Source organism: Heterodontus francisci, chromosome 7, assembly GCF_036365525.1.
Source record: "Heterodontus francisci isolate sHetFra1 chromosome 7, sHetFra1.hap1, whole genome shotgun sequence".
NCBI classification, from domain to species: domain Eukaryota; kingdom Metazoa; phylum Chordata; class Chondrichthyes; order Heterodontiformes; family Heterodontidae; genus Heterodontus; species Heterodontus francisci.
In genome coordinates this window covers 73,992,219-74,017,248 of record NC_090377.1, presented here as the reverse complement: position 1 = coordinate 74,017,248, position 25,030 = coordinate 73,992,219, and the positions used below count along the sequence as shown (strand labels likewise).

Sequence of the window (25,030 nt, the reverse complement as noted above, 5' to 3'; positions counted from 1 at the left end):
ATATAAACACTGGAAATCATAATGGTGCCAATGTGTCATTCTCATATCATAATGAAGCTCCCACCTGTTTCTGACTCTACATATCAAGTCTTTGCCCCATTTTCTTCTGAACTGATGAAATAAAGTGCATTCAGGACAGGTAAATCAGTCCTATTGTGTAGTAGATAATGGAATTCAATTGAACTAACATTTTAATCAGTGTTGATGAATGGCAGACCAACTGCTTAGTAACAGTTCAAAAGAAAACCAGAATAAGCAGCATTTCATATAAACAACTTAATTTTTATTTGACATGGGGCAACACACCATACTGTGTACAATGCAACATTTGTTTATTCATGCTAATATTAGAGACATTTAATAACTGCACATTTAATGATGTTATTTATAGATAACGAATACAAGGCAGTGAAAACTTGAACTCTATACCAAAAATGTAATTTAATGTAATAGTTTGTAGACCAACCTGTAAACATACATAAATTAAAACGAAACAATAAATAAAATATGCAATACTTTTGGCACAGTATCAGTTATAGAACTGTCACTGACAAATGCATTAAGCAGGTGTGTTTTTTTAACTATTTACACTTGCTTAATAGTGCTAAAACAAATCATCAACATTCAGGGTTTCCCACAGATTTCTGAAACAGTGTGGTGCTGTCAAAACAAGTTGTTTCATAACATTTTTCTAGTGTCTAGGGACATGGTTCCTGGGGCGGGGTTTGGGGAGGAAGTGATTGAAATTTCAGAAAGTGAATTTGGTGCATTCTGAACACATATCTTGCAGCTTCTAAATTCAATTTTGCTTGTTTGTAATTCATTTTTTTTTTTAAAGTACAAGTTACAAAAGATTCTATAAAGAATAAAAGTCTGGTGTCAGTAGGGTACTCAAGGTTAGTTAGGTGTGCGGTGCTTAATTAAAGTCGTGTGGAACTGACAAGAACAGCAGGCTCCTGCACCATGCTGTTGAGAGCTGCATGGAGCAGCTAACTTTTTGAATGAAGCACCTTCTAAGCAAACAGAAAATGCCTATACTCAGTCACAAATGTCATGTAGATGAAAAGCCTAAAGCTTGCTGAGCATATTGAAAACAAAAAAGTTACATGAATTGCTGGAATACTTCATCAATTTTACCTTGTGCGATTTGTGCTAGTTTCCCAGTTTAAATTTAATGCAGAAAGTTTAGAAATACCTTTTAGAAGCATCAATCAGTAAAAAAGAGCGAACATTTTGTGCCATCATCTTGAAAAAAAAAATCTGTTCATTGAATCTAAACAAACGTAAAGTGTTTTACAGATTAAAGGAGCATCTCATCAGTGTGCTTAAATACATCGGGCAATTCTCGGCACAAATTCCTCTGCATTGTACGCATAAGAATCTGGAAAAAAGAAAACCCTACTTTCTCCTCTCATTCATCCAATACTTAAGATGTGGAGGATATTTTGGTCTTTGTGAAACACAGTATGAATTCCAAATCTTGGAAGAGGCAGTTATAATAGCTGTAACAGGTGACTAAAGTTGATTCCAATTCAGAATGGTCTTCTGGAATGAAGGCAGTTACAATACTGCCCAGTTTCAATGATAATTATTCTTAATTCTACAAACCAAAGAATGCCCATTGTGCTGAAATACAATAAATATTTTCTTTTATGGCAATGCAATAGTGGAAACTTATTAGGATCGGCGTGGCTCCAACCTGTGAGATAGCTGTGATAAAGCCCTCTGATTGTCAATTACATTAAGCTGTCGAACATACGCACGGACATCCTGATGGTTCTTGTTAGCAAGTGATGAATCTAGATCTGACAAAAGTAAATATTGTTAGCTGAAAGAATTACAGAACAAAGTTCGATTTAGGTAATGTCAACAAATTCAAGAAGCAGGAGGAAGTGATCGAGGGTATGAGAGATTACAATGTGACAATTGTAAACTTTGGCACTGGCTGGATGGAGAACAATAAACTTTTCCAGTACTGTATAGTCATGTGCTCCTAAAGATATGGAGCGAAGACTTTGGATCTCTTTTAATATGCACCAAATAATACTTGTATTATTAGCAGCACACAAACACGATATTTGCTTCTGAATGGCTGCTGTAGTGTTTCCATGCTACAGTGAAGGAGATGAAGATAGCAGAATGCCATTGCTTGAATGATGGAGATTTGCAGCTGCCTAGCACCTTATTCACGCTGAAAAATGGAGCTGTAGGCAGAAAATTTATAAAAAGAACTACTCATTGGCTGCCTGAGGCCACTTGACTCAACTTTCAAAAGACCTCAAAATGGTCGGGCATCGCTCCCACCCAAAACAGTTGGGAACCTTATTCAAATATTTAAATTGGGGTCCTATGCCATTTGTTCCTGATGCTATTTAGTTTTTTCTACCTGCTACTGCTTGCTTAGTGGCCCTCCCTCCTTTAAATGCTTTTTCTCAGCTAGGCACAATGGAGCAGAGCTGGATTTCTCCCCAAACCTCGCTCAGTCACGACTGCCCATCAACGCTTGTTAAGTAGGGGCAGCTTGCTGAAAATATTCAAATTTGACCCGGCCATAAAAATGGTTTGGGTATCTCACTAGTGCCATTGGGCGAGTGGTCTGATTGCTCTGCCCATCATCTGCCTGATGTGCAGCCAAACGGAAAATCGCCCCAGCACGTGTGTTAACATTTTTGACAGGGCCTTTAGAACTACCTCGGAAATGAAACAGTGGGAGCAGCATGTTGCCATTCTTTAATTCCTCTACAAAAAAAAGGCCAATGGGACAGAAATTCAAAATTCTATTTTATAGAATTTTTTTTCTCTATTTTGTTCTAAATTGTGATAATGGTAGGAACTAAGTAAAGAAAAGGAAATTATCCCAGAAAGATTAAGGGTGCATGAGGCCCATTCTCCAAAAACACATCAAACTACATAAAAGTATACTGCAAAAATTTAAATAAGCTGAAACGAACATTCATAACTGGGCCAAAATGCATTTTATTTGGGGTACTTAGAAAAGTCGAGAAATGCAGGCATCCCAACTTGGTATAGCGCACACTAGGCATTAGGCCACACTAACAATATAGTGAAAGGGATAAAGCATATATTTGCTGAATTACATATGAGAAGTCATGCAAAGGTAGCAAAATTGTAAGGTGCCCTTCATCAACAAGAAAATGGTTTGTATTCACAGACTGGATTGTTGAGTTAATCTCAAGGCCAAAGCAGAAAAGATCCAAAGGCTTTTGTGCTGATCCAGTTGGGTTCATTTGTTCCTGTTCCTTTACTGTGAAATTAACTTGTAAAGTCCTTCAGGAACTTAGCAACGGTAGCCTGTTCTCTTAAAATGCAGGATCCAGTGATGCATCTGTGGATTAAGTTTATTGGGCACCACCAGCTTGAATGTAAACAGTTTTAGCAACATTTTTATACATCATTTATATGATTGTGATGAGTTTAGATCTATTCACTTTTAGATTGCTCAGGGAATCTTCAGACAGAAGTTTAATTGAGTTATAAATCAGAGCAGGGATATTAACCGCAGAATATCTGGCATTCAGTTCATAGTCCAATATTACTAACTTACTGAATGGCTGACTTCTGCAGTGTCTGGCTGTCCTTATTGTGTTGCCAATCATATGCTGAAACAAAAATTTAAAAAAATTTAAAGTCAACCAAACTGATAAATGTAAACATTTCATTAAAACGTCAATTTTACTAAGTCAGTGAGTTTATTGATGCTCATCCCCGAGAACAAATGAAAACAAACTTTTTAGAAATGGGGGCAAAATTCAATAGCAGCTGAAACGGGCACAGGGATTGCAATGTGCAATTAACTTGTGCACTTTCTTTCCGATGCAGGCAGCATGCAAACTTTGTGCTGCCCGCTAATTTAAATGATAGTAGTGAGCAGCCCAGAGCTAAACACGCTGTTGAGTGGCTGCACTCCTCAGCAAGTTTGGCCCAGGTGCAAGTGGGGCTAGCACCACTGAAAGTACCCTGCACTACTTATAGCCTGCAGCTCTTAAAGGGAAGCACAATTTGGCTGAAGCAGGTGCTGGAAGTGACTGGGGAAGATATCCGGAGTAGGAAAAACACTGACTAATGGCACAAGGTAGAGAGCATGCTCCAAGGCCAGAATTTAACGTTGGGCAGGAGGCCCACCCACCAGCCAAAAAGTTGGGAGCAGTGGTCACTGCTGGGACTGCACCCAGCTTCAGCAGTAAGATGGATGCCAGCCCAGGAAACACAGTAAGCATCTGGGGCCTCACCAGGGACAACTAGCCGGACCTCAGCAAGGCAAGGGGGGGGGGTGGTGGGGGAGTTGGTTGGTGGGTGTGTGGGGGGGAGGGGGTGCGGGGAAAAAGTGTTGTATAGCGGGAGCGGTTGGGCCGTGGGGGGCCCAATCAGGAGGGCACCTCCCCCAGCCCGCAAGGCAGCCGCCAGGTTTTGCTTGGTGGCCTCCTGGGGACCACCCGCCAGCGACGGCGGCAGGAGGCCCTTAAGTGGCAGTTATTTGGCCACTTTAGGGCCTTGATTGGCCTGGGGCAGGCGGGCCATTTCTCACTGCCGCTGCCCCTCATAAATTTGCAGCGGGGCAGGAAGGCGTCAGGAACAGCATTCCCTGCCTCCCACTCAATTTTATGAACAGCCCGCTCCTGCAGGGGGTGGGGGGGGGGGGGTGGCGGGGGGCGTAAAATTCCAGCCCAAGGGTCTCAGATGCAGCACGAGAGGACTTGGTGCAGGAGGTGGACAGGAGACATGTCCTCTATCCACAGGGGGCTCGGAGACCTTTCAGACAAATTCTGAGAAGGTATTGGGAGCAGATAGCCTTTGGAGTCAATGCAAGCACTGTAGCCCTGAGGACGTGGATGTAGTGCCGCAAGTTTAAATGACCTCACATAAGTGGTCAAGATCAGGGAATTCATCTTCCATCTCCTTACAACTGGCCCACAAGCTTACACGACTCAATTGATCACCCCACCCCCTTCACTCACTCACTTAGCAACAATCTCTATCAATCATGATTTATACCTCACATTCATATGCTTCACCTCATCCTCACACACTTAGCACTGCTGAAATCACTCACTCATCTCTCTCAACTTGCACACATTGCCAGCTATTCAACCATGACAGGCACATCGCCCAAACTGATTGCACACTTCCCGCTCTCTTGCAGGACAAGGTGGTGCGTGACCAGAGGCAGTAGCACCTGACCGACAGGAAAAAGGTACAGCTACAAGTCCTCTTCCACTGAGAAGAGAAAGGTCTTCACTGGAGCGGCCATGACCGACACCATGGCCAGAGAGGGGTTGAAACTATTGAAGATGACAGTATCCTCATACCGAATCCCCCATCTCACATCCCACTTCCCCTTCATCCATCATCCCACAATCTCTTTGGATTCACAAGCAGGAGATAATGTAAGCATGCAGCTCTTACTTTCCACCACCCCCTCCTCTCACTACAACACTACCCTTCTGCCTTTCTCCTTTCAGATACACAAGAACTGCCACCTGGCCAGGCAGTGGTGGAAGAGCAATAGATGAAAAAGGACTATCACTTGCTCTCACACTCATAGCCACCAGATCAGACACTGACACTGTGTGCACTTTAGGGGATAGCTTGGAGGTGAAATCTGAAAGTGCTGAGACACCAGGCACAAGTGGCCTACAGCCAGGGCAGGGGGAAAGGGCAGTGCAAGTGCCAGTTTGCCAGAAGAAGAGGTCGCACACAAGTTCTACTGCAGAGGATACAGATGAGGGCACTGACTGCGCAGCCTCAGCAAAAGGCTGATGGGTATGTACAGTGCACTGGCAGACCTGCCAGAAAGCCTGCGGGCACTGTCAAAAATCATGGTGCTGTAGTGGAAGCTTAGACTGCTGTCATAACAGCTGTGGATAGCAGTGTGCCAAGAGGCTTGCAGGGCTCAACAGTGCAGTAATCTGTCCTCCAAAACATTGCTAGGATAGCTGTGGTGCCAACCTGTGGAAGGTGCAGTGACTAGGGAGCACAAACCTGTGGTTCTTTTTCACGGTTCCGTATTTGTCCTCCCATCATTGCCACTCCACTAGTGCCTGCCAGCCAGTCAGCCCAGACTGCTGTTACCCATGTCAATGTGGTGCAGTATGAAGTAGGGCCTTCTAGGACAGAGTTGCTCGAGATCATTCTGCAAGGCCATCTGCAATCTCTCCCACTAAAGGTCAACAGCCTTCCATGAGCCATACCACAGCTACTGAGGTAGCATTATGTAGAAGCATTAGGACAGGCAAACACACATGGAAGACAGGTACTAAGGTTGATTAGTTGACTTTTGTATGGAACACTGGATAGTTTGATTTATAAAGTTTGTTTGGAATGTTTATTTTGTGGTGGCTTTTATTTCAGCATTGTGGCCAAGAGGGCACTGTGATGGTCAGTAACAGAGAGAAGGCAAGGTGTGAGACAGTTTGGAATTAGGATTGCTTTCACTGGTACCACAGTCGGATATGTCAATCACAGACAGCCTGGCCAGAAAGGAGATGTGTTGATTGCCTCCTCCCTTCCTCCTCAGCTGTTCACGTATACCTGGTGGCAAGGGTAGTGCCCTCACATGGCCAAGGTTGTGCAGCAAGCAACAAAGCACCATGAATCTTGACACATGCTCTGACAAATACTGCAGGGGTCCTCCAGTGTCCAGGCAGAAGTGTTGTTTAAGCATTCCAATGGCCTGCTCAAGCACACTTCATGTGGCAGAATGGCTCTTGTTATATACATGCTGCCCACGTGTGTGTTGTATACTGCCATCATGAGTCATATGGTCAGCGGATAGTGCTTGCCATCTAATAGCCATCCTTTCATTTGTTGTGGTGGTTCAAATGCAGATGGTACAGCAGACTGTCACAGAATGAAGGCAACATTACTGCTGATGGAATAGCGAGCATTGACCTTCATGATACATTGTGTATGGTTGCACAACAGCTTGATGTTAAATGAGTGGAACCCCTACTGGTTGCGATATATCTCAGAATTTACAGGCAGTGCCCATAAACCAACATGTGTACAGTCACTGGCATCCTGCACCATGGGGAAGCCTGAAACCCAGGTGAAGCCACATGCTCACTCTGCCTGTTTTTCTCTGGCAAGAGAGAATGAAATGCCTTCAGCTCTCTTGTAAGACAGAACCTCAGTGACCTCCCTTATGCAACAGTGAGCAGTGAACTGGACGATGTTGCAAATATCACCTGTTCCAGCCTTGAAGAAGCCTGATGCTTAAAAGTTCATGGACATGGTCACCTTCACAGTCACTGACAATGCCATCCTCATTCTGCTCTGAGGCTGCAGTTCTGGCTGCCACAGGTGGCAGATTTCAGTGAGCACTTCCTTAGTGAAGCAGAGACATCTCTCACACTGTTCTTTGCGAGATTGAGGTAGGAAAATTGCTTTCTGAGGACTTAGGGCATATAATACATCCTGCTGAGAGCCTTTCTTCCTTTTCCTCCTCCTCCCTCTTCGAGCAGCTTATCCTCCTCTATGCGGCTTCTGCTCATTCTCGCAGTCATGCTTCAGGACAAGATGGATACAAACCCATATCTGGGAGTAAGTGGTTGGAGTAGAGCCCTTGAAGTCAGGACCAACTATTTCACATGCCATACAACTCCCTGTAGACTTCAGCAACTTAATAGTAGTATGAACATCCAAACATATATACAAACTCAGCAACAGCCAGCAGACATAAATCTGCAACTAACCTTAAAGTAGTTAATGATCCCTTTAAATAGTGCTGGCCACAGTTGTGGGAGGCCCTTCCTGCTGCTGAATGGGTGTTCAGTTGTGCAAAGTTACAAGAGGGCATTAGCTGGAGCATTGAGATCAAAAATGGCACACACCACTGGCATCAAATCAGCGCTACGAGCTGAATGACGTCCCAGCCTGCCTAGTCTGCAGACTTCCGGCACACGCTCCCTGCACCCGTACTAGCGCCCTCACCAAAATTGCATTCAGCACAGCCAGCACCAGAATTGTGTCGTGTGCAATGGATGCAAAATGGCACCCATAGCACCTAAAAAGGGCACTGCACAACTGAATTTCATGACATGGTGCTTGAAGTTTGTTTGAATCTTATCTCAACATTTTCCAAATTTAGACTGTCAAATAGATATGAAGTGAGAGATTAATGTGCTGTAATTCAGAAATACCATGATATAAAGTGAGCTCCAGCATAGAGTGAAACAGGCTGCATTATATGGAAACTATATGTTCAATGAATTTTTGAAATTTTGAAAAATTACACATTTATAAAAGCGAACACAGTTTTTCCATGCATAAATTGAGTTAATATTAAAATAAACCTTCCATGACAGTTTTAAGCCATGTAGACTAAACTGGTCCCAGGTCTTTGCTGCTACATCAACGAGACATGAGACACTACAATTTCCTTCAGTCTCCCAGGGCTTTGGACTGGGGTTTGTGGGGGGTGGGGGGTGCAGGCGGGTGGTGGTGGGGATAGGGGAGGAGGAAAAGGGCTGAGGGCAACATTAGGCAGGACTCTTGCTTCTGATCATATAGTACTGCTGGAGTCTTAGGATCCAAAGTGAAAATGAGTCACTAACCTTAAGAGATGAGTGGTGAGGGAGGAGAGAAAATCAATAACTCTAAATGCTGAATTTTATCTACATTTGTAAAATATGGATAATTCTCTGAAAATTGTTTATAGGAAGTATAACAAAGTGTATTCAAAATAGATTTGTTTCTAATCAGCATTGTATATCTAACTTGATCAAATCTGGAAACTGAATTCTCCCATAACTTGTTTCATTAAGAATTATCTAGAATGTACAATGCAGAAACAGGACGTTTGACCCAACTGGCCTATGTTGCTGTTTATGGCATATGCATCTACACAGGCCTGCTCCCATCCCTCTCCATCTAACCCTGTCAGCATAACCTAATTTCAGCTGTCATTGGTGCTTGTACAGTTAGCCACAACAGAAGGTAAAAACAAATGGAGCAATTAATATGTAAGCTACAATATTAGAAACTGATTAGTTTTGATATTTTACATTTAATGAAAGGACAAATTACCAATACATTCTCTAAATAATGTTAAAGCTGAAGCACTGTAAAAACTGCAGGAAAAAATGTTAACACATTTTTTATGAGGGTGAAAACAGACCAATAACTTAAGTGAGGGTGAAAATTCCTCAGTACTCTCTCTAAAAACCACACATTTTGAAGCTTACCATTTTTTCAAAATTGACAAGATGATCACTGAATGTTTTGTTGCCTTCGTGGGTAAATGTCATGTCTGTAAAGAAAGAGGCAATCAGCAAACAATTTCTTCCAATTGCAAAAGACCTCAAGCTGGCATTACATTCTTCACACATTCCTGAACTGATTAATTTAATTAGGTAACATGACTTAACCAGCTTTAGCTAAATATTCTAATTATTGCTTTGCTGTTATTTAACTGTTTTGGATGAAGTTATTAAAGCAATAAAAACAATCCATGGTTAGCAGCTTGATAAATGACATTTGCAATGCAAAAGGAAGAAAGTATGATTGAATTACCTTTTATAAGTAAAGGCATGAAGGGAATGATTGGTGGCTCCAGTTTAGCTACAGTAAGTCTGTATACCCTATGGTTCCTGGAAGGATCCTACAGAAAATTGTTTAGTATTTAATATTCATTCAATGATTAACTTAGTGCAGCTGATATGCTAAGCAGCTTTGTGGTAAGTGGAATGCAACTACTAACGTAATTATAAGGCAAGTACTATAACTTTAAACAAAGCATTTTAGAAATAATGACTTCTAGTAGATAGGAAAAAAAAAACACATGATATACTATTCCTTCAATAAACCTTTACCTATTGAGCAAATTAAATACGTATACTTATTTTTGCTGTACAGTTTTTAATGTGCCAGATTAAAAAACCATTAGTATAAAGTTATATGCACTCTTAAGGGTCATTAAGATTGGTGCAAGCCCTTCTACAGGACTTGAGGATATAATCTAGGCCGCCAGCCAAGTGCAGTGCTGAATGCTGCATTATGATACATGCCATCTTTTGGATAAAACAATCAACTAAGGCTCCACCTGCCTGTTCAGATGAATGTGATCGAGCCCAAAATACTATTTGGAAAACAATAGAAAGCTCCAACATTGTCAACATTCATTCTTCAAAAAACACCACCAACACAGGTTATCTTGTCATTTGCCTTACTGTTTACGGCAAATTGCTGCACCAGTACTGGCTACTGCATTTGCCTACAGAACAACTCAAAAGTAATCCATTGATTGTGAAGCATTTTGAGGTGTCCTGAGGACGCGAAAAGTGTAATGCAAATACATTCTTCACTTCTTTCTTTATTACTGGTTTAAAAACCTGGGTTTTTAGGCTGTTTTCAGGTTCCATTTTTAGCATCAAAAACCAGGGGACAAACGAGGGAAAAATTGGATCCCGAAACTGGGAGTGAATCAGGAAATATCGGGTTCCATTTTGGAACTTCACTATAACACACTATTACTTGATAAAACAACACAACCCAAAAAATTACATATACTGATAAAATAACACAATAATAACACACTCCAGTAGCCCATAAAAAACATACACTGATACCTATGTGGATAACTCTCAACTCTGAAGTCACCAGAAGACAGATTTCAAAGTTACATATCATGAGTGACATGATTATACACATTGGATGTTGTAAGTGCATACATCATACACAATGGGGGGGGGGGGGACTGACAGGCTGGCTTCCAGTTGGAGAGGGAGCAGTCTGGAGGAAGCCACAGGACCAGGTAGGTCTGTGTCCTGTCTGGATTTGGGGGTGGAGAATTTGTGCGGTCACGGAGTCTGATCCCAGGGTCAGGTGGCGGGGTTTGGGGGGACAGCGTGGGGTGTTGGTGGTGGTTGGCTCCTGATCCAGCAGTCCCTCAAGAGGCCACATGGAGACCTCCAACAGTGCAGCACTCCCTCAGTATTGGTACTGGAGAGTCAGCCTGGATCACAGGCAAGTTTGCTACCCACTGAGCCACAGCTGGATCCTATCCTTGATGCACAGTTTATGTGGGGAGATGTTCTTATTTCTATTTGCACTTGGTAGGTTAACCTCAGTGAAAGATTGACTTAATCTCATGTTGCTGTCCACGGGATCTTGCCTGTGTGCAAACTGGCAGAAACATTTGCCACACAATAACAGTGACCATGCTTTGAAAAGCAATTCACCAATCACAAAGTGCTTCTCGGCCTTGAAAGCAGGCGTTCTTGCGTTCAACTCCCTTTGTCAGGGAGTGGAGGGAGGGTAGCTGTCCTCAATCTTTGCCCAATGCCACCTGATGCGCAGGCCACGTGAGGACATGATCAACTTCTGTTGTGATGTCCCGACAGTGGATAAGCTGCCAACACTCAAACACAGAGATCAATCACTCAGGCAAAGCACCAGACAACTTGCATCTGTGGGCTGGTACTCCTGAAAAAGACTTTAATACCTCCCTTCATCTTTTACGCGCGAGTTGTGATCTGGAATGCACTGCCTGAAAGGGTGGTGGAAGCAGATTCAATGAAAACTTTCAAAAGGGAACTGGATAAACAGTTGAAAAGGAAAAAATTGCAAGGCTATAAATGAACAGGGGAAGGAGACTAATTGGATAACTCTTTCAAAGAGCTGGCAGAGGGACGATGGGTTGAATGGCCTGCTTCCGTGCTGTAAGATTCTAAGAAAAGGGAAATAGGAGAAATTCGATAAAGAGTTAATAATTATAATGAATTTGATGTCTTGACAGCTAAGGCCAAAGACAGGGAAGGGGGATTTTAGCTGCAAGGTTAGGTTGGTGAAGCTAGGGTTGTTTTCCTTGGAGCAAAAAAGAGATTGAGGGGAGATTTGATAGAGGTGTACAAAAGTATGACAGGTTTAGATAAAGTAGACAGAGAAAAGTTGTTTCCATTAGCTGATGCTACAAGGACAAGGGATACAGATTGAAGCTTTTGGGCAAAAGATGCAGGGGGGATGTGAAGAAGAACTTGCTTTACACAGCAAGTGGTAATGACCTGGAACACGCTGCCTCCGAGGGTGATGGAAGCAGAGATAATGATTTCAAAAGGAAATTGGATGGGCACTTGAGGGAAATAAATTTGCAGGGCTACAGGGATAGAGTGGGTGAATGGGACTAATTGGATTGCTCTACAGGGAGCTGACATGAACCCGATGGGCTAAATGGCCTCCTTCTGTGCCATAATGACTATGGGCTGAATTCTGTGACAGAGGCTGAACTCCTGCCACTGGGGCTGAAAGTGGGCCCACTTCTGCCAGTGGTGGGACACAGGAAGCATATTCTCAATGGTGGCTAATTAAATGGCCACTGCTGTGGCTGCCATCCATATTAAGGGCAGCAGCCCGCTCCCAAGAGCTCCCAGCCCAAAGGGCTGGTTGCGCAACAGTGCCACCGCTAGCATTGGCCATTGCAAGAGCTGCACCTGCAGGATGAGGGTGAATTGATGGCCGTGTGCCTTCTGGGGGTGCCCAGGCCAGGCAGGCAGGCCCCATGGTCGGGGAGGGGGAGAGGGTGGTAGTTGGTGCCATTGCTACAGGGGTGGCCATTGCCTTGGGGGTCCTTCCATGGACCATGGAGTGCCCAAGAAGGAGGGCCTTTCCCAGAGCCCGCTGAGAGGCTGCCAGGTTGAAATGGATGGTCTCCTCACATGGCACCAGACAGCTGGCAAAATGACTGCAGAGGCAAGAAGAGGCCTTTATTTGGCCACTTAAGTGGCTCCATTGGGTTCCTGGTGGGCGGCACATCTGCCTGCTTTCTTTCCACTGGCAAAGTGGCACGGCAGCAGGAAGACCGGGCACGCCCCAATGCTTTCTCATGCAATTTTGCCAGCCTTCCCACCTCCAAGCCCGTTGCCAAAGGGCTGGTAAATTTCTAGCCTATGACTCTAAGGCTCTGTTTAGCTTGCAGATTTCCTGAGGCTGGGAAACCCAGCCAGCCAGTTAAATGTCAAACGGTGAATACAAATGAGGCTCACAGCCTCACAATATATAAAGTGCCAATCCACCTCCTTGCAGCATGTTAGTCTGCCTCTGTTAAAACCAGAAAGAGGCGAGTTGGGGGTCAGTATTCCAACTTTTAACACTTTTACAGACCCCGCTCCTCCCACCCGATCCAAAATCCAAAACCCTCAGGTTTTGTTTTCGGTTAAAACTCCTCCTAATGTGTACAGCTGATGCAACATGCATGATGATGTCTAAATATGATACACTTGCAGCTTGGGATCAGATTTGCAGATGAAAAAACGGTGAAAATTTGTTGTTGGGGGGGGGGGGGGGGTCGGTGGGGGTTGCAGTGAGGGGTGGTGCTGGTATTGTAAAACAGAGGGAATAATTTGTTGAGCAATCCACAACCCAAAATAATCCAGACATTTTCCATGGAAATCAACAATACCTGAATTTAATGATCGTTAGATAATTTTATCAATACTTTTAAAATTCCTGTAGAAGTTAAAGCATACACACCATCAAGCTTTCAAATTCTGAATAGATTTTCTTGAATTTACTTGGAAGTTTCTGTAAAGATAGGGAGGAGAATTTACATTTTTATTAAAAATGCAGATGTGAAAACATCAAGGATGTGCCATGGGCAGCAGCATAATTTAGTAAAATCTACACAATGTAATTGGATAATTCCCAAATGCCTGCTTCACAAGTGAAGTCATTTATCTCAATCCACTAATAGTTATGATGCATTTAATTATTGCAATTGAAGTATATTCTTAATTTGTCTTGACTACACAGATTTCCTAACTCCAATTCCTTTCCTGTGGTGATAACAAATCCCTCATGCCATCGAGCTGTCATTGCGCATGGGGCTTCTCTCTTTACCATACACCTTAAGGAGCATGTTTCATTGTTGGATATTTTCCTCAAATTCAGCACCATTAGTGAGTCTCCACTCTCTACAGCTTGGAGAGTATCTTAACCTATCTATCTCAGGGATTTAATACAAACTCTTGTCACGGGTATTGCTTACCGAATATGTCATCAGCCGTTTCATGACCTCCTAGACTTCAGAAAGTAATAAATTAAACCCTCTATTGGACAATGGTTTAAGCTACAGAGTAGGTTCATTAAAAGTAGCAGATAAGCAGTAACAGTGACAATTCTGGAGTTTGCACTATTTTTGTTCACTTTTAACTCATACTCGCTCCTCTGATACAAAAAAAATAAACAAATGTGATACTTCATTAACCCTCTGATGCTAAACCTAGAGTGGCCTGGGGAGATGGTGGCCTTGTGGTAATGTCACTGGACTAGTAATCCAGAGACCCAGGCTAATTAATAAAATATCTGAAATTGAAAGCTAGTCTCAGTCACGGTACCATGAAACTATCATCGATTGTTGTAAAAACCCATCTGGTTCACCAATGTCCTTTAGTGATGGAAATCTGCCGTCCTTACCTGGTCCATCCTACACATGACTCCAGACCCACAGCAATGTGGTTGACTCTTAATTTCCCTTTGAAATAGCCTAGCAAACCACTCAGTTGTCAAGGGCAATTAGGGATGGGCAATAAATGCTGGCATTGCCAGCGATGCCCACATCCTATGAAAGAATTTTTAAAAAAATGAAGTAACCTTCATGTGGGAATATTTATGGCTCAAAAGTCTTGATGTGCCACCTCCAAATGCACTGTAGAAAATGGTTCAAATCTGCTCCCTGGAAAATAGCCTTAGCATCCTTTGAAGTTGCAACAGGAACAAAATGGTACTCCAAAATGCATCTTCTTAAATAAAGGTGGCAAAGAAATGGTTAAATATACAGCTGGTATCTACAGTGTCCATCTAATAGGTATTAGAGTCAAATCCATTTGTCGGCTAGTTGCATTTTTCTCTAATCTTCAGTCTACCTTCAGGAAAAAAAAAAGTGAACCATTGTGACAAATTGTTCTCAACTGAAGATAATCTTGAATTCGTGGTTGACCCATATGGCATTGTCAGATGATCCGATAAAGAAATCCTAAAACATGAAGAGCTACGGACACTGAAGATCAAACAGTTGGTGACAGATGTTGATGAGGGTTATAGATTCCATCATGAAATATCAGGATTTGAAAAGCGAGGGGGTGGGGGGGGGGGGGGGGAAATCAAGAGAGAGAGACACACAGAGAGATCAAGAGTTTGATCTGCTGAGCTGACTGAAGGCTATAAATTAGAGCCACCCTTAGTCATGTCTCTGATTGGGTAGCTAATTAATACTTCAAATTACTATGGCAACCAGCGTAGATTTATGCCTGCTGACTGAATGTTATTATTTTCTATTGGGAGCTTGATGATGCTGAGAATGTTACATTTCCATTGCCCACCCCTAGTTGCTCTGAGACTGAAGTGATCAGCTTTATCCTCTTGTTAATGGTGCTCAATGGGGAATTCCAGGACTTTGACCCAGTGACAATTAAGGAATGGTGATCATTGAGAATGAGTAGAAAATATTAGACTCCGTAACAATAACAACTTGCATTTATATAGTGACAATAACATAGGAAATAGTTTCAAGCCACTTCGCAGAAGCACATTAAAAAACAAATTGGCACTGAGCTAAAGGAAGAAAAATTAGGAGTGACTGAAAACTTGGTCAGAGATAAGTTTTAATGAGGGCCTTAAAGGATGAGGCAAAAGTAGTGTGCAGAGAGGTTTAGGAGCGAATTTGAGAATTTGGGGTATAAGACAGCTGAATGCATGTCTGACAATGGTGAAGTAAAGGCTTTGGGGTAGGGGGTGCACAGGTGGCTGGAGTTGGAGGAATGCAGAGTTTTTGGCAGGTTGTAGGACTGGAGGAGGTTACAGAGGGGCAAAGCCATCAAGGAATTTGAACAAAAACAAGAAATGCTGGAATCACTCAGCAGGTCTGGCAGCATCTGTGGAAAGAGAAGCAGAGTTAACGTTTCGGGTCAGCGACCCTTCTTCGGAACTTGAACACATGGATGGGAATTTTAAATTTGAGGTGCTGGGCTCATCTCAGCCCTAAGCTCTGGAATTCTCTCCCCAAACCTTGTTGCCTCTCCACCTCTTCTCCTTTAAGATGCTGCCTAAAATCTACCTCTTTGACCATGCATTTGGTCATCCATCCTAATGTTGACTTCTTTGGCTCGGTGTCAATCTGTCAGTCAGCCCATCATAGCTCATTGCTCCAGAATGATCATAGAATTTCCCACCCCTCAGAATTCAACTGTTTGAATGAATTAATTTACCCTACCCAAAAATCCATTCCATGTGTTGATCACTGTGTGAAGAGTGTCCTGCCATCAGTTCTAAATTTTACTGCTCTGAGCTGATGCCCCCGTTTCCCTACTGTCACAGTTTAGCCTGTGATATCCCAAATTCACTTTTTCCAACAATCTTTCTCAAAACTATAATTCAGTTGCCTCCTTTTAAAGAGGCTCTACCACTTTCTCCTCCTTTAAGATGCTCCTTCGAACCTATGGTCGGACCACAGCATTATACAGTTTGAGAATGACTTCCTCTGATTTGTACTCTCCAGTTCTGCTATATAGTTCAGCATTACATTTTCTCTGTATTAGTTCAATTACTGCTGTGATTGACATGTTGAGCATCAATTCTTTCAAATTCATGTTTGCAATTGTGAAAGAGTGCCAAATCAGTCTTAATCCTCTTGCTTCAGTTCCCATTTTCTACTATTAACGAAGTATTATGGAGTCTGAAAAGGAAATCAGGAGCAGGGAGGATAGAAACCGTACAACACAGAGAAGGGTGCATTAAAGACACAATGAAGGTGACACTCTATTCTTGATGACTTTTGCAAACAGAATGTATTTGCATGGGAAGACTGTCATGCCTATTCAATTGAATATGAATGCAAAGTACCTCATTTGCAACAGCTTGTGTACTTCAATCTGAATACTATCTGTGGCAGGAACCAACAATTGAAGTGTCTGCTAGTTAGCTGTGCATGGATGTTGGGATATAAATAATATATCCATCAATTTCATAGTCATGTCATATGGTATTTAATTTGCCATGATTGCTCATGCCAGCTATACATGTACATTAATTCCTGTTATGGATGCATTTAAATCTTTTCCATGTGTTTTAATGATTTCAGTTGAAAAGATACAGTTGAATGCACCAATTGAACAAAATATGCATCATTAGATGGATTTGACCAAAACATTCACAAGCAATATTGCCATTTTGATACATTTACTGACTCATCTCCACAGAAAGAAAGCTTTTACTATTTGTCACATGACCCTCTGCGACTGGACTGAATTGATTGAATCCTTCACATTTTCTGTAGTGAGTTCTCTCCCACTAACACACAGTGCACAGTGATCATAGTATTCTAAGGTTTAGATTAGCTATGGAAAAGGCAAGGAGAAATATAGTATAAAAATACTTCATTGGAGGAGGGCCAATTTCAGTGGGTTGAGAATGGACCTGTCCTGGGTAATGTGGAATGAAAGATTGGCAGGCAAAACTGTAACAGAGCATGGAGGCCTTAAAAGAGGAGATGGTTCGGGTACAAGGTTGATAATACAAGTGAGAACCAGGCTGAATATAGAAAGTTCAGAGGGAAGTGTAAAAGGAAATTATATAAGAGAGAGTTTGAGAAGAGACTGGCAGCTAGCACAAAAGGGAATCCAAATTTTCTACAGGCATATTAAAAGTAAAAAGGTTGTAAGAGGAGGGGTGGGGCTGATTAGGGACCTAAAAGAGGATCTATGCATGGAGGCAGAGGGCGTGGCTGAGGTACTAAATGAGTACTTCACATCTGTCTTTACCAAGGAAGATACTGCCAGTGCCATAGTGAAAGAGGAGCTAGTTGAGATACTGGATGGATTAAAGATTGATAAAAGGGAGGTATTAGAAGGACTGTCTATACTTAAAGTTGTAAGTCACCAGGATCAACTGAGATGCATCCAAAGATGCTGAGGGAGGTAAGGGAAATTGCAAAGGCACTGACCATAATCTTCCAGTCCTTCTTAGATATGGGGGTGCTGCCAGAGGACTGGAGAATTGCAGATGTTATACCCTTGTTCAAAAAAGAGGGTAAGGATAAACCCAGCAACTACAGGCCAGTCAGTTTAACCTAGGTGGTGAGAAAGCTTTTAGAAACGATGATACAGGACAAAATTGTCACTTGGACAAATGTGGATTAATTAAGGAAAGACAGCAAGGATGTGTTAAAAGCAATAAAAACAAAAAGTGCTGGAAATATTCAGCAGGTCTGGCGGCATCTGTGGAGAGAGAAGCAGAGTTAACGTTTCAGGTCCCCCATTCAGGAACCCCGTTCTGATGAAGGGTCACTGACCTAAAACGTTAACTCTGCTTCTCTCTCCACAGATGCTGCCAGGCCTGCTGAGTATTTCCAGCACTTTTTGTTTTTATTTCAGATTTCCAGCATCTGCAGTATTTTGCTTTTATTTTTGTTAGAAGCAAATCTTGTTTAACCAACTTGATTGAGTTTTTTGAAGAGGTAACATGGTTGATGAGGGTAATGTGGTTTCTGTGATCTACATGGACTTCCAAAAGGCTTTTGATAAAGTGCTACATTATAGGCTTGTCAGCAAAGTTGAAGCCCACTGAATAAAAGGGACAGTGACAGCATGGATATGGATATGAAGTTGGCTGAGTGACAGAAAACAAAGGGTAGTGGGGAATGGTTGCTTTTCAGACTGGAGAAAGTGTGCAGTGGGGTTCCACAGGGGTTGTTACTAGGACCACTGTTTTTCTTAATTATATTAGTGACTTAGGTTTAGCTGTTTAGGACAGAACTTCAAAATTTGCAAATGACACAAAACTTGAAATTTTGAACTGTGAGGAGGATAGTGATAGACTTCAAGAAGACATAGGCATGCGGCAGATGAAACTTAATGCAGAGAAGTGTGTAGTAATACATTTTGGTAGGAAGAACAAGGAGACGCTTATAAAATAAAGAGTACAATTCTAAAAGGGGTGAAAGAACAGAGGGACCTGGAGGTATATGCGCACAAATCATTGAAGGTGGCAGAGCAGGTTGCGAAAGTGGTTAAAAAGGCATGCAGGATCCTGGAGTTTATAAATAGAGGCATAGTAATTGAAAGCAAATAGAGGTTATGATGAACCTTTAGAATACTCTGGTTCTGCCTCAACTGGAGCATTGTGTCAATTCTGGGTACTGCACTTTAGGAAGGGTGTGATGGCTTTAGAGAAGGTGCAGAAGAGATTTCCGGAATGGTTCCATGGACGACAGATTTCAGTTACCTTAATAGATTGGGGAAGCTGGGGTTGTTCTCCTGAGAGAAGAGAAGGTTGAGAGGATATTTGATAGGGGTGTTTAAAATCATGTTGGGCCTGAACAGAGTAGATAGAGAGAAACTGTTCCCATTGGCAGTAGGCTCGAGAACTGGGGGACACAATTTATAGACTGACAACTGAACCAAAGGTGACATAAGGAATTTTTTTTTTTTTTTTAATGCAGCCAGGTTGCATCTGGAGTGCACTGCCCGAGAGAGTGGTGGAGGAAGATTCAATCATGACTTTCAAAAGGGACTTGGATAATTATTTGAAGAGGAAAAAATGCGCAGAGTTACAAGGAAAGGACGAGGGAGTGGGACTAGCTAAATTGGTCTTGCAAAGAGCTGGAATAAACTCGACTGGCTGAATGGCCTCCTTCTGTGCTGTAACCATTCTACGATTTTCAATCTGAAATCTAACAGAAGTCTATATATTTTAATATCCATGTATGGGTAAGAGGCATTATTAATGAACTGGGCCATTAATATAGCCAGGCCATATACCTGGTGCAGGCTAACCCCAGCAGGGACTTCTACTGAGCATTGGGGAAGAAAATACTAGTGGCCTGCTGCTGCAGGATTGGTCATTAGAAGTAATTACTAAAGGACACTTGCAAGAAAAAGAAGGCCACTCACCTTTGACCATTCTTCACTTGCTGCGTGACTCCCTCACACACACTTGGAAGGAGGTCCAAATGCAAGTTTCATCACCAACTCCTTTGGGTATCTTACTGGAGGGCCAGTAATGCTCCCTCCTGCTTATTTCTATGGCAGCACTTAGCTTGTACCTTGTGCAGGTGCAGGTTTTCCTCATGGGAAGCCCTGGAAATCATGGGGCAACATTAAAGGGGTGGTGACTTTTTACTTCCTTCTGATAGAACATTGTATTTATTTCATTACTGTTTGTTGGATCTTCATATATACAAATTGGCTACTGCATTTCCCTAATTTACAAAAGTGACTGCATTTTAAAAGTACTTTCTTGGCTGTGAAGTGCTTTGGAACATCCTGAGGTTATGAAAGGCACTATATAAACACAAGTTCGTGCTCTCTTTGCTCTTTCCTGAGCCCATCTCCATGCCCCATTTTCTCTCTACTTGGCCTTTCTGCAAATGCAATCAAAAGAATCAACATTTAAAGCTGCAATTAGATTTTAGGAATATCACCAGTGACACCCCTCAATCACTTCCAGATTTCGGTTTCCATTTATTTTGAATGGATCTAATGGTAATCATTTGTTTAACAATAACAGACATAGACACACATAGAAGCATGAAATAAACTAGCTCCAAATCATGTTTCTTTGGATATGGTACTCATAGAATCCTATAGCACAGAAGGAGGCAATTGAGCCTACCATGCCTATGGAAAAACTAACCAATTAGTCCCCCCGCTTCTTGTTCTCCATAGCTTGTAAATTTTCCTTTTGAAAGTTGCAATGGAATTTGCTTCCACCACTCTTTCAGACAGTGCACTCCAGATCATAACAACTTACTGCATGAAAACACTCTCATCTCTGATGAGAGATGCCAATTATCTTAAAGCTCCTTGACATTTGGAATTTAAAAATTTTTATTAGTAATAAAAATGAAGTTTCTCTGCTTATTAAAAATTAGGTCATAACTGACATTATTGGATCTGAAAAATAGTTGATAAGAATGACCTACCTCCCAGGTCTGTGAGAGACGGCTAACAGCTACATTGCTCAGTCCCATTACAAGAGCAAAAAATGAGTTCAGATTTCTATATTCTTTGCAACTGAAAAGGATAAAAAAAATGCAATAGAATTATTATTATACAAAACAGATTTGTCATAATCTTTTGTGTGTATTTGACACACTCAGACTAAAAGCAAGTAGGTCAAATAGAGCTATTTACCTTTAATGCAATTTGTCTCGAGCCAGATGCATTTTACTGATTAACAGCATTTTACAATCCAATGCTGTGCAAATTGCTTCAATAAAGGTCAGCAGTGGCCATCTCAACAAATGGTAACACAATGAGCACGCTAAAGACACAATTAACAATTATATTTGCTTATGAATGCGTACTTTTAATGATCTGTTCACAAGGTTTCGTATTAAGAACTTAAGACTCTATGTGTTTTAAAAAACTGAAACAGATTTTCAATGGACATTGAGGCACCTGCAAATAGGTGAATAATTTTTTCAGTGTTTTGAAATGAAGTTCAAAACAAAAGCTGAACTTTATGGGTGCTTTGAAAGGAAGTTGAACTTGCACAAGGACAGGAAAGCAAGCAATTTCAAGGAAACCACAGGAGTTTGACCTTCCTCAGAGCAACTTTTTGAATGACAGTGGAGACTCTGGGCTGGATTTTAAAGGCTCTCCAACACCAGGAACGGTGGTGGTGGTGGTGGGGGGAGGGGAGGGGGAGATGAAGAAACAACGGATGAGGCATGCCACCGACCCCAATGCCAGAAGGCCCTGTCCTGATCTTGGCGGCGAGGCCTTGTGGCGGCTGCCCCGCTACTCGACAACGGGACCCGCATTATAATATGCGAGTGGGTACTTACCACAACAGGTTGGGATCTTCATTCTGCCAGCCAGCAATGCCACGCCTTTAAATCCCCACTCAGGGAAACAAGGCACGACACCTGTGGGGAGGGGTGAGGAGGTGATTTTCTCTGTGCTGGAGGAGGAACGGGGTTAAAAACTTTCAGATTGTTTGGGGGGGGGGGGGTGATGGGAAGGGGTTGAGGGTTACAGTTCATGAACTTTGCAGGGGAAGGTCACGTCGTCAAGGTAGGTATTTTGGGGGGTGAGCGGACAATTAATTTAACGTAAGGCTATTGGGGGGTGAGAAAGGGGAATGGAAAAGAATTTCACTTACTTTTATTAATTTAAAATGTAATGTTCCTTTAAAACTTTAAATGCTCATTTATGGCTCTAAGCCATTTAAAAATGGTGCTGCTGCCTGCGCATCAGCGCCAGATGCCATTGCTGGGGACGGCTCACCCGCTCCCTCCACGTCATTGGGGTGGGGGTGGGGCGGGGGGCGCTGCCCCTGCCTCGCTAATGAGTCGCTGCATTTGCAATCACAACAGCTCCGCGACGTGGCCCCGCGTATGCAGGCTGAAAATTTTTCTGTCTGACGCCTATTTCAGTGTCAGGTTTTAAAATGCAGCCTGCTCTGTCTGGATATGTGACCATGTTCAGGAAGGTTGCTTTCACTTTTGACCCTTTAAAAAGCCAGAGAGCTAGATAAAGGAGGCATTTGAAATTTGGTTTTTGACCGGCCTGGAGCAGAGAGGAAGACCCAGAAGAAGGGTTACCTCTCTGTAAAGGAATGCTGCATCTCCTGAGGAGAAAACCCTGTATCTGAAAGATGGCAGATTCCTACTGCCTCCTGTCACTGAAGAATCCCTGCATCCAGTATGGTTCCTACTGCCTCCAGTATTTTAAGAAGTCTTGGGATCTGAAGAAATCTTCTACTGTTATACTACTGCTGCAAGACTTATGCAAACCTACTGAAAGACCTATGTGACACCTGCTGCAGTCGAATTGCCATGAATGCCTACCATCACAGACTGTTTATCAACCTCGCCTGGAGAGAATTCAAGTGGCATCTGACTATTTGACTCTGGGACACTGCACCCAAACCAAGGAACTTCCTACTCTCACGTGATAAATTACATTATTTTTATTAATCCTTTTATTCCTATGAAACAGCTGTAAACCAAATCCTTTTTCCCGGTTAACAGTTTAAAAAAAAATATATGTGTGTGTGCATGAGGGCTAGGGAAATAAGGAGCTTCTCGTATATATTTATTTAGAGATACAGCACTGAAACAGGCTCTTCGGCCCACCGAGTCTGTGCTGACCAACAACCACCCATTTATACTAACCCTACAGTAATACCACATTCCCTATAACCTACCTACACTAGGGGCAATTTACAACAGCCAATTTACCTATCACCTGCAAGTCTTTGGCGGTGGGAGGAAACCGGAGCACTCGACGAAAACCCACGCAGTCACAGGGAGAACTTGCAAACTCTGCACAGGCAGTACCCAGAATCAAACCCGGGTCCCTGGAGCTGTGAGGCTGCGGTGCTAACCACTGCGCCGCCCCTAATATAGACTTATCTCATTATTGGTTAAGACTTAGTTTATTAATAAATAGTTAATTTTGTTGTTGATTAAAGAAATCTGGTTGGTGTGCTTTTTTCTGGGGGACAATTGCCTGTTTTTTTGGTAGATGGGAAAATTTATTGATATGCTGTGATCTGTGGAGAGGTGGGACTGAATTAACAGTGCGCTCCGCCAACTTGCTCGTAACAGGTCTAATGCCTGGTTTAAAATAGCATAACATGCATAAATCTAAACTTAGAGGCAATGCTTTTTTGGAACTCTAGCTCCACAAACAGCAAGAGCTTCCCACTTCTCCCAACAATAAGGATTTAGGAGGAGATTGCTTTGAAAATCAGTCTGACTTTTCTAGTCCAAAGAACTGGAAGATGGATTAGTATGGCTTAACAATATCTATAGATGAGAGAGCAAGAATTTCTGGGAACTTTTGTCAATGAGCTACTTAGTTAACGTAACACAACACAACCCACAACACCACTGAGATTTTGTACGATGCAACAATACTATCTTGTAGCTATAATCTCACTGCGGGAATTACAAGGACCAGTGACATATGTGTTGTGTAAAGTTGTGGAATTGTCCAAGTTAACCTAACCAGAGACTTGGGGTGTCCTTGGCTCAGTGGTAGCACTATCGCCCGAGCCAGAATATTGTGGGTTCACACCCCACTCCAGGATTTGAGCACACAATCTCAGCTGACACTCCAGTGCAGTAATGAGGGAGTGTCACACTGCTGGAGGTGCTGTTTTTGGCTAATATGTTAAATTGAGGTCCAGTCTCCCTGTGAAGTGGGCATAAAAGATCCCAAGGTACTATTCAAAGAAGAGTTGCATAATTCTCCTGGCTTTGTGGCTAACTTCCCTCAATCAACACCACCATAACAGTTTAGTTGGTTGCCTATTCCATGGCTTTGCAATGTACAGATAGGCTGCTGCATTTCCCTACAATTGTAACTGCACTTCAAAAGGTAATTCATTGGCTGTGAAGTACTTTGGAACACTGAGATTCTGAAAGGTGCTGTATAAAGGAAAATCTTTCTTCCTTTCTTATTCTTGAGAGTCACCTGTAATCTTTCCCGTGGACCCATGAGAATCAGCTAATCTAAAAGATTGCCTAGAGGGCAGGGTCAAGAGGGTCACAGATCTAGCAAGGAAAATGATCAGTTTCAACTCAGAGGATGTTGACTCCTGTTCTTCATAACCATCTCTGCTTTTTAATAGCATGACAATGCAGCATAAAATCATTCTACAGCCATGTAGGTGCTTTGGCATTATTTTTCCTTTTTAATCTAATTTTCTTGCATTAAGACCATTTTTCAGCTAATTTCTTACTCTGGCATTTTTTCAAAACACAAAAAAGGACAAAATACTAATCCATAGCACATTTTCTCTGATAAACAGCCTCATACGTTCTAAAAATACGCAGAAGGCAAAGGCTTGAATTGGAGGGAAAATACAGTGCACAAAAAAAAAGAGTTTGGTATTTAAGCAGCAGGCATCTGGAAAAATATTACAGTAGTTATTAGTTATAAGTACACAATATTCAGTGCTAGAAGAGTGTTTTGTAAATTAGTTGTTTGCTAGTAGGACTTTTCATGTTTATCCAAAATTGTGCATATTAAAAACAATTAATTTAATTAGCAGATATAAATGCCAAAGT

The 25,030-nt window shown here is 42.3% G+C and overlaps 1 protein-coding gene across 4 annotated transcripts in view; it reads right to left on the bottom strand.

Moving 5' to 3' along the window:
• Positions 1-299: 299 nt before the first annotated feature.
• Positions 300-25,030, bottom strand: part of rapgef4a (Rap guanine nucleotide exchange factor 4a) — a 420,421-nt gene continuing 395,690 nt past the window's right edge. For all 4 annotated transcript variants that reach the window (XM_068035423.1, XM_068035424.1, XM_068035427.1 and 1 more), the window contains 6 exons: positions 20,930-21,020; positions 13,486-13,536; positions 9,532-9,619; positions 9,204-9,268; positions 3,566-3,620; positions 300-1,805 (listed from right to left, as the gene is read on the bottom strand). In XM_068035423.1, the coding sequence (XP_067891524.1) occupies positions 1,678-1,805; positions 3,566-3,620; positions 9,204-9,268; positions 9,532-9,619; positions 13,486-13,536; positions 20,930-21,020 (478 nt within the window). In that variant the 3' untranslated portion in view covers positions 300-1,677. The remainder of the gene's footprint in view (positions 1,806-3,565; positions 3,621-9,203; positions 9,269-9,531; positions 9,620-13,485; positions 13,537-20,929; positions 21,021-25,030) is intronic.